The following is a 10,036-nucleotide window of genomic DNA, read 5'->3' as shown; positions in this document are numbered from 1 at the left end:
TGTTTCATGTTTGCGACTGACACCGCGTACATGCATTATTGTTTGCCGAACATGAAATAATTTTGTTATTGTTTTGTAAGTACTATGACTTCATTATTCTTATCCATTTCCGTCGGAATTATTTACACTAAATTTTAGCCAGTATTTGAAAAAAATAGGTATATTATTGCAATGTTGCGTCCTATTAGGGACTAATAAGCGCATCTATCTAGGGCCAACACGAGTGCATAAGGTATATTACAAAAACGCCTACTCTTGTTACCAGTATAGTATGTGTCGAAATATGGGGAATTCCTTAATTGAGCAGCTATTTCATCAGGGAAATCTTTTAAATAGTACAGTTTACATTCAGTATTCCCAGGACTTTTTCACCCTAGCCCATTGTGTATCTACCCAGTACTGTGCCATGTTATCTGTGTTTGATGACCGATTCTCTACTTGATAGGTGATTCTACTTACTCTAGACGAGCAGGTAGTGTATGCGCTTAATTCCTGGTACTTACTTACTTACACGCCTTGGAGTGCATCAGAAACGAAGTTTTTTATGAACAGAAACAAATTGCATTGTCCTCATTTATATACAATTATACGCCAATAACACTCGAATTATTGAATCATTGCTCTTCTTTAATAGCGTCAAAATTCATTACTTGCGAATACGAATGCCAGACTATGGATATGTTTGATCTTTAATGCAAAGACATCACTACGATCCCTTAACGATATGCAGTCAAACACAGTTAATGTTCAGTTTCTGGTCTCTTCTTCACCCACTCTGCAATCTTTGGCAATGCTAATACTCGATCCTTCAAAGCCTTCTGTTTTGGATAGCTGTCCAACATTTGGGGATTCAACATCTTTGTCATCTCCCACGTCACGACAAAAGCAATGTCTGCTATAGTCACCTGCAAGTGAGAAAACGTCCAATATTAGGGTATTGGTATATACCACGGATTGTTGCCGTACCTTGGCTGTATGATATTTATAATAATACTGATAAGTGTAAATATTGCTTGTTAAACACTTGGTATACGTGTGAATGCATCAAGGTGTGTGTAGCAGACTTTCTATACATTGCTAGTGTAAGTTTGCAAGAAAGGTTTCTTTATAATATTTGTTAGTAACCTTTTTTTAATGTTGATGCGTCGCTCGCCTATTTGGTAAACTCACTGTGAATTAGTTTAAAATGTTGACCTGGTTATTGATTTCAGCTACAGATGTATAACATGTATAAACCCGTCTACATTTCTTTATACTATTTGATGTGGGAGTACAATTCTTAGTATAGATAATATGTACACATAAGACATTCTGCAATGCGACATCGACTCCCAAACCATCATAGATAGCATGTAATTTCAAGGCCATACGACATAGCATAAATGTAACGCAAAAGGTTACATTTACCTCATTTCCCACGTAGTATCCATCTCCTCCATTGTTTGCGACGAGAATTTTCTCTAATCCACCATAAATTGCTGGGCAAGTTTTAGTGTTGTACTCCTCGACAGCGGCAGCCTACAACAGGAGAAGGCATGTATAATAGTTATTGTCCATATTATTAGCTAGAATCGGGTAAATGTCGCATGCTAATCGAAGTCTCACTGGGACCGTAATTTCATGCATTAAGTGCAATTATTGATTTGGTATGTATAAAGTTAAAATCCACTTTACACATAACATTTTATGCTGAAAGTATTGTTAACTTATATTTTCAAATTATTTTGTTTTATTTGTTTTCGATACGGCACGTGTAGAGCATACCGTCAGGATATTGATACATATTACACGTTTAATTACACAGTACAGCTGTAAACACAAATGCGCTTTTAAAGCAGGAGGGTCCTCACCTGAGCACGCGCGGGAATTGGGTCCCGAGCGACGTTAACAACATACGCTAAAAACGTAAAGGTTCATGGGTAAACGCTTGTTTGTAAAGAATGACACGCTATGGCCACCTGACGCATGCGCAGGTGACGACTCCGCCGCTTTAAATAACATTACAATTATTTTGAACATTATTAGCGCGGCCGTAATCGTGTTAATTACACAGCCAATTCAAATATATCATCCAATTCGCGTGATTTCGCGAGCTCGAATGTGAACACAGTCCTCCACGACCCCAGGCTGGATTCTACCGAGAAATCGCGGCGTATTTTACCTCGATAAAAGGCATAGGTCTGATTGGAGGCACTGAACACGTAACAACTGGTCAAACAAAATGCAGTGTTGTGTAGCCGATCGCGACGACACATTTTGGCGGCCTTTCCGCAGTTCCCACTTGCCAGGATTATCTTCGTTATGTAACCTAGTACTGAACAAAAACTATAGTTGGTTAAACTACTTATTTAGACTATCACTTGACGGTTGAAATCTATGTTTATATTATCCCAAGAGCATATAGCTTGCATTATGCACATCGATATTAGCGCACATTTCACGGTGGCGTATTTCATAGCTGAAAAATTGGCAAAAAAATAAATAGATTTAAGTAACAGATTGCAAATTAGTCAATTTCTGGCTGGGAAAAAAATCTTCTGTAACGAACAATTTGGCTGGAAAATGTTTTGAAGAAAATATCTCTAATATTGCCAGAGAGGGCGCACTTGAATATACGTTGGCTCCTCTGTGTAGTAGAGAAGGGGTGACCGAATAAACTTGGCTGGCAAATATTATTTAAATGTACATTACATTATTTTGCAATATCTAAAAAGGAGACCAAAATTACGCTGCTTCGTTAAGACGTGATTGAAAGAAATAGTCAATCACTGTGTTTTAGATGATCATAGCTAATTACGCAAACAAAGCAATTTCAACTATATTCTGAATATTATCACACCGTTAAAGTGGCATAGTCGTTACAGTGCGTCATGTTCGCCATCGTTTTCACTAAGTTTGACCACAGTGCGCTTTAATATACACGTCGCTGAAATAATAAATAACATGAGAAGGTTTTGAAATTGTGCCGCCCCACCGATAATCCCAACATTTAATACTATAAAAAAAACACTACAATAAATTCTAACACGATATATATCACTATTACTTATTAAATCCAGGATGGTTTTTATTTTAGGGGGGTACCTTAGCATCTTCATCTGCTGCAAAATACCATTTGCCTGCCACTTTGAGTAAATCCCCGAAGGCATCCATAATCATGTCAACTTTGGCTTTCTCCAAGTTATTTTTCCCAGAAAATCCTGAAAGACGTAAGTAGTAAACATACAGTGGGTTGAGATTACAGAGTCGTGTGTAACATTACTTGGTTTAATTGGTATAGACAACTCAGAATAAAAAAAATACATGAACTTTGTTGGAACGTAGAATAGTTAAACTGAAATCAAACTTCAAGCATGCGTATTGCATTGACACTCACCAAATTCGTTGCCCAAGTAACGGGCAATAGCGCTTGACTGGGCCAACATCACTCCGTCCACTTCTAGACACGGGACCGTGCCAAATGGAAACTCTATTACATGGAGAAAATAAAATATCACATGTAAGTGGGCATACAAATAAGTACGAGAAACGCTTTTATGGCGCTTTCATGTTATGGAGAGCGGTAAACGAGATATTGTTGGCAATGTTGAGGGCGAACTTACACACAGGCGTATGTAATGTGACCATGAATATTACACAAGCGTAAATTAGCTATCAGTTAGGTAACTGAAGCCGAAAAATTAAAAGAAATAATTATTAACAATAGTTGTTTCTGCGCCGGCAATACAAATAACATGTCTGCCGTTTTAGTTTGTCGTAACCTGATGTGGTAACTATGAAATTAAAATAGGCAGGGTGGTCTTCTTATGTTGCTTTACCAGCGCTGGATGCAAGGTTAAAACCACAGTTATGTCATGTCAGCATACTGGCCAAAGTAAGTTCGAATATTGATTGGAATCACATCACTAAACTGTCAGCAAAAAATAACATGCAAGGCTATGATACCAGTCTATTCAATTATTCAATCGTTAGAACAATATAACATAGTTGAACTCTGGTGACCTTGCCCTTTGTTATATAATACAATTCCCTTTATCATAGTTTATTTCAATATGAATATGCATTGTCATAATTAATTTTGAATACAAACAAGTTTTGGGGTTGAACCAACAGTGGGGAATCAGTCTGCCGAATGTCCCTAAAAGATGTAAATATCTTACAAAAACATTGGTGCCTTATTTGTTTAATTATTTTAAGGGACATAATTTTATAGCTTTATTCAAAGTAATTCAGATATTTTAGTATAAAAACAAATGTCTCATTGCAAAAAAAGTGCTGCATTTAGATGTGAATAGATTCATAAAACATGCAAGATAACAGAACATTTTAGCTGGCTTTAGTCCAAGTATTTTGTACAGGTGTCTGTCAAAAATTAATGATTCACTGAGACAAATATGAACTGCCTCATTGTGTGACTACTGTATTATATGAAAAGTAAAAAAACACACCCTTTATGAATAGCTATCATGTTGCAAGCTCTGCTTTGTAATGCAAATCAACTTAAATAGTTAGTTGGTGTCCAGTGGAGGGAGAAGTCAACAGTACTGTTGCCTCCTGAGAATCTACATCTTCAAACACTGCAATCTTTGAAGTGCGTTTTTAAACTAGTATTATAAAAAGTCTATCATTCTGTTCTAATAGCTGAAACATATTCCTGTGAGTTTCCATTTGTCGAATGAACTGTTTGTCAAATACAGAATACATATATTTTAGAATAATTTTCTTTTTAAAATGTAGATGAAATGTTTTGCTTTTAATGTACTTTTTATGTATTGTTTTTGATTTGATAATTTTGAACTAAACAGATTTTCTATTAGCTTCAGATCTTGATCAAAGTTAGACACTCATTTCATAGGAGTGCTTATATTGATTTTCTGACATCTTGTTTTCTGTAAAGATTTTATTGGTAGGTTTGCAAATGTGTATCAGACTGTGCAATCTCTCCATGAGTTGGTTTTGAAACCCATAAATCATTTGCTTCATTGAACACATACAACAATGCATATTTCCACTGAGATCAGTGACCTTTGATGTGTATCACCAGTGATCAGTCAAGTAGAAACACTCAAAATATTTTATCAGATTTTCTCAATTTTTGCATAATATTTTCAATACAGGACATCTGTTGTTCAAACTCATGGAAGATTTTATACTGATGAATAAGGTGACCAAGTTTGATAAAGTTTGGAATAGAATTAGTAAAGTTATTATGCACACAATAACAATTATTAACGACGACGACGACAACAACAACAACGACAACGCCGGACAAAATTTTCCCCTTAATATACCTTTCCCTTCCATCTTTGATGGTACGGGCAAGGTAAAAAGTGATTCGCCAGTAAGTTTAGCTAGCGGAACTGAGGAAGTTTACGGACGTGAATTGCGTGTATTCTATTAATTTAATTTGTGTATTGGGTTTATACGTAACTCTGTTTAGCAGTCATGCCGAAAGTATTTGCTTTGTTGCATTTAAGGTATTGTGGTTAGCGACGTTCTGTATTCATGTGTAGCGGATCTAGTGCTGACTATATGGGTCGCATACTATGGGATGCAGTTTATGTAAATTAGGTAAAGAAATGCATGATTCATTCTGGTATGGTGAATCTAAATTAATGCAGTGTAAAAGACTTGTCAAACTTGTTGTTCGGCGTCAAACAAAAAGACGCATTGTTTTTATTGAATTTGTGGTTTAAATAATAGTGTTTGTATTCTAACTTATACAAACACAAGGACGCATTATATTTGATGGACATACCAATTTTGCATAAAATATGTCCATGCAAGACCGAGACAGGTTCCGGAATAGCAGAAATGCTTAATTTTGATGAATTGTTAGCACTAAAGTGGCCGCCATTAAACAAATACTTGTGTTTATGTATGATGATGATGTTATATATATATGTGAAGTTTGAATATAATCGGCTCATGAATGTCAGAGATACAGAGAATGTATTTATCATCAGCTCCACCTACTTTTTTTTCAAAAATAAAGAAAAAATGCGTCGAAAATATGAAGGAATTATGCAAAATACGTCAGTTGAAGTTAAGGTAGCGAGACTATTATTTGCGTTGAAAATTACGATTTTCACATTTGTTTATTAATTGATGAAATGCACTATAAACTTTCATCTGATAAAGTCAACGTAACCTAGAATGTCATGTAAGTTGGTTAAAATATAGATTTTCTGAAGGGAAGCAAGGCAGCTTCAGTAGTGTTTTCCCAAATCAACAACACAGGTTTAATCTGTGTGCCTATAAGTTTCAAAGATATACTCAAGACAAAGCAATGTTAGGATGTGTTATCAGTAGCTATCTGACACACAATGAGTGTTTCCAAACATTTGAGTGGTTTGTCTCCGCCCCTGTTTATTTCACAGATTAGTCATTTGCATATGAATGTGTCAAACACAAGGTCACACAGCCACTGAAAAAAAATCATTGATTTTGGTGTTTTCATCTGCCCGATTTTATCGAATTACACCTACTCCATTCCTTTATTTTTTGGTTTCCAATAGCCTTATACATTTGAATGCCCCTACAACATGTTAAAACAGACCTTGATGTGAAAACAAATCGCTTGTGCCGATAAACAAGCTTAAAAATCTGTGATGTGACTTCATCAACGATTTCTATGAGTTTATGTTTTTCAAAATACTAGGTCTTTAACAAAAAATAACGTATACTTATTGTCGTCGGATTAACACCAAATTTTCACAGCTCTAAGGTTACAATGAGAGGAACTTGAATGTGTCCAGACAAACTATTTCATGGATTATTTACCAATGTGTTGTGGTTTGAGTTGGGGGCAATGCGACTAAAACAGTAATTGAAATTCAGCACACTATTTTTTAAAACGCGTTGCTTGAATAAAACTGACCAGACACATTCAATTTACCAGACTATTGAACAACTAGGAAAAGTGAAAAAAAAAACTTCTTATCACCAGCATAAATGCGTAATTATTTTTTTTTACAAAAAAAGTAATGTTTCACTTTTGATTAAGTAACGCAGCGTAGAATGCAGATACGGACATGGCAAACATGCCTTTGTAAAGCTTGAAGTCTGGCGATTCTAAAAATATATACTTTCCTGGGTCTATTTGTAGTCATTTGGTCACAATTAGAAGATGAAAACAAGTATGCAAATAATAGTCCCGCTACCTTAATTGGTATAGTGCAGTTCTAAATAACATCTGGGATATCAATTTAAAGCGGAGGGGTCGTCGCCTGTACATGCGCGGGAATTGGTTCTATGCGACGATAACAACCATACTAAAACACAAAGGCTCACGGGTAGACGCTTGTTTGTAAACAACGACACGATATGGCTGTGCATAAGTGTGTGTCAAAGACAGAAGGTAGAATTGAGAAGGCGACTTCGTATTTAGATTATTCAACAGAACAGTGCTGGGTATAAGCTGCCACGTCACCACTTGACTTGACATGTGTATACCTAGAAGTTTAGTAACCATGTCACTGGACCAGACACTGAGACCTAATTCGACGTTTCCCGATCAATTTCTCATTCTGCAAAGAATGGTGTATGCAGATGTCCTTTATTGCACACACTATATGTTGACCTATGTACACTAAATGCTGTGTACACATGACGGCTGGTTTTCACTGAAGTCTAAAGGTTTGATATTCTGCCGAGTAGTAGCATGTCCAATGAAAAAGGCCTCGACAGACACAACGTGGTTGACCTTTGTACAAACCCGCTTAGTAGTCTGCGTATCTGCATCGAGATTTAAATACATATAGCCCACTTACTTCCCGACTCTTTGGCTGCTGGCCATTCCTCTCGCGTGTATCGGATGTCTTCGTACTCGACGCCGGCTAACGCAAATATCATTCGACTCTGCTCTGCAAGAGCTCGACTGTTAAAATAGTATAACTTGTAGGTCGGCATGGTTACGTCGCGACAATGTTTAGGGCACACCGAGTTTGCTAGATTATGATACCAATGCGCCACACCAGGAGTTATATAGCTACGCCAGTGACTGAATGAGTAAGCCAGCTGTGACAACTGAGTTCAAACAGGTTGATCACGTGATGCAATTAGTCAGGTAACTGAAATAGTCCATGTTGAGGTCACTGACCGTGACCGTGTTTCGTCTGAACGACACAGATTTGAACTACAACGAGAATGCATGCCAATTGTATTCACTGTTTTATATTACGGTACAATTATGCAAACTGAAACAGAATGTCTTTAAAGAAAGTGAATTAACAACTTTGTATCACTGTATCATCATGACTCAGCAACATTGGCTTCTTATTTGAATACATGATGTCACGGCTTAAACTCATTGCACATGTTTATTTTTAGACAGCTGATACAGTCACTGAGTAGCTCTGTCAGCAGAATTTGATATACATACATATACCCCCCCCCCCCACCGGTGCCATGGTGGCAAAATGGTGTCTCAGTGACATGGTGATTGTGAAGTACCTTGGAATGTGCTGAACCCAGTGTTGTTGGCAGTGAAAATATATATGACAAGCTTGGATAAAAAGAGGTTTATTCCACTACTAAAATTGGCATCCTCTATACACTGATTTGCTATTTCGAGATAACTATTCATTTTATTGTTTACGTTATTACGTTATACAATTGTTGGTTGTGTTGGCAGCATTACAGCAGTTGCTTTCACGTGAGTTGGGACCGACTCAGCTCTTGCCGAAATCACGCCCTCATTCGTCGATCTGTTATTCGACCTAATATAAACATGGAAAACAACACGCGCGTTTAGACAGCAAATCCCGGCACGTACCGAGTTTCGGTCCTTAGCATCTATCAGGTAGAGATCGACTTTTTTCCCCTTTTCTCCTACGTATAGCACGGAGCACGGCACGGCCTCTCCCTCAAACATGGGTCGGTCTGTACAAAATATTGAAAGCCTATCCGTTCGCAGTTCATACCCCAGAGACGTACCGTGAATGCAAGTAAAATGATTTCAAACGTGTGACTGTTTATATTATACTGAGAGCATACAGCTTGCATGATGCACACAAATATCACCACGCATTTCACGGGTTCGTAATTCACAGTACTCGTAATTCACAGAACTGTTTCCTAAGTGTGGTATAGTGAAAAATGGGAAAATGAATAAATTGAGTTAATCTATGTAGTTTTATTTTTTCCATCAAGTAACAGATTGCAACTAAATCAGCTTAATTTTTTGGAAGAAAATCTTGTACTGTCAGTTGTCAATTTTATTCGTAAAATATTTTTAGTATTGCCAGAGAGGGCGCACTTAAATATACCTTGGCTACTATTTTGCATCTGTGTAGTAGTGAGGCGATGACCGAATAAACTTGGCTGGCAAATATGATTTAAATGTACATTACATTATTTTTCCATATCTAAAAAGATACCCAAATTACGTTGCTGTGATAAGACGTACTTGAAAGTAATAATGGGTCATAATTTACTGTACTGTAAATAGTGTTTCAGAGGATCTAGATTTCAATTTTTTTCTGGTGAGAAGATCTCGCCCCCCCCCCCATGCAAAATTTCGTGCGGGCGCCACATGGAAGAAATAAATTCATGTCAGTGGACATATAACTAAATACTCGAAACGCATTCAGTAAAGTGTAACGCTACGGAGGACGGTGAATGAAATATTGTTAGCAACGCTGGGGGCGAACTCACACACAAAAGAGATAATTATTACGGTAACAACATTTGCGTCTGCAATAAGTTAGCAAAACAACATGTCTGTCGTTTTAGTATGTCGTAACCCGATGTGGTAACTATGGAACTAAAATAGGCAGCGACGTCTTCTTAGGTTCATTGCTTTACAAACGCCAGATGCAAGGTTAAACAGTTATAATGTCAGTGTACTCGCCGAAATACGCCGTAACATAAGATAAGTTCGAAATAGTGATTGGAATTACATCATTTAACTGTCAGTAAAAGTAACATAAAATGGTATAATGGCAGTCTATTCAATTATTCAGTCGTTATATAAAAGTGCTTAGCTAGTAGAAATAAGGAAGGTCAACGGAAGGTTTTTAGTCCCTGTTTCAGA

The 10,036-nt window shown here is 36.9% G+C and overlaps 1 protein-coding gene across 1 annotated transcript; it reads right to left on the bottom strand.

Annotated features, from left to right (window-relative positions):
- Positions 1 to 606: 606 nt before the first annotated feature.
- LOC100374610 (S-crystallin 4-like) lies at positions 607 to 8,130 on the bottom strand. Its single transcript, XM_002731440.4, has 5 exons — positions 7,773 to 8,130; positions 3,377 to 3,469; positions 3,085 to 3,200; positions 1,408 to 1,518; positions 607 to 905 (listed from the first exon to the last, which is right to left on the bottom strand). The coding sequence occupies exons 1-5, from the start codon at positions 7,909 to 7,911 to the stop codon at positions 741 to 743; spliced, it is 624 nt and encodes a 207-aa protein (XP_002731486.2). The 5' UTR covers positions 7,912 to 8,130; the 3' UTR covers positions 607 to 740.
- Positions 8,131 to 10,036: the final 1,906 nt, after the last annotated feature.

Source organism: Saccoglossus kowalevskii, chromosome 19 (genome assembly GCF_978046115.1).
Source record: "Saccoglossus kowalevskii chromosome 19, keSacKowa6.1, whole genome shotgun sequence".
NCBI classification, from domain to species: Eukaryota; Metazoa; Hemichordata; class Enteropneusta; family Harrimaniidae; genus Saccoglossus; species Saccoglossus kowalevskii.
Note: the sequence above shows the minus strand (reverse complement) of the source record. Positions and strands in the feature narration are given on the sequence as shown.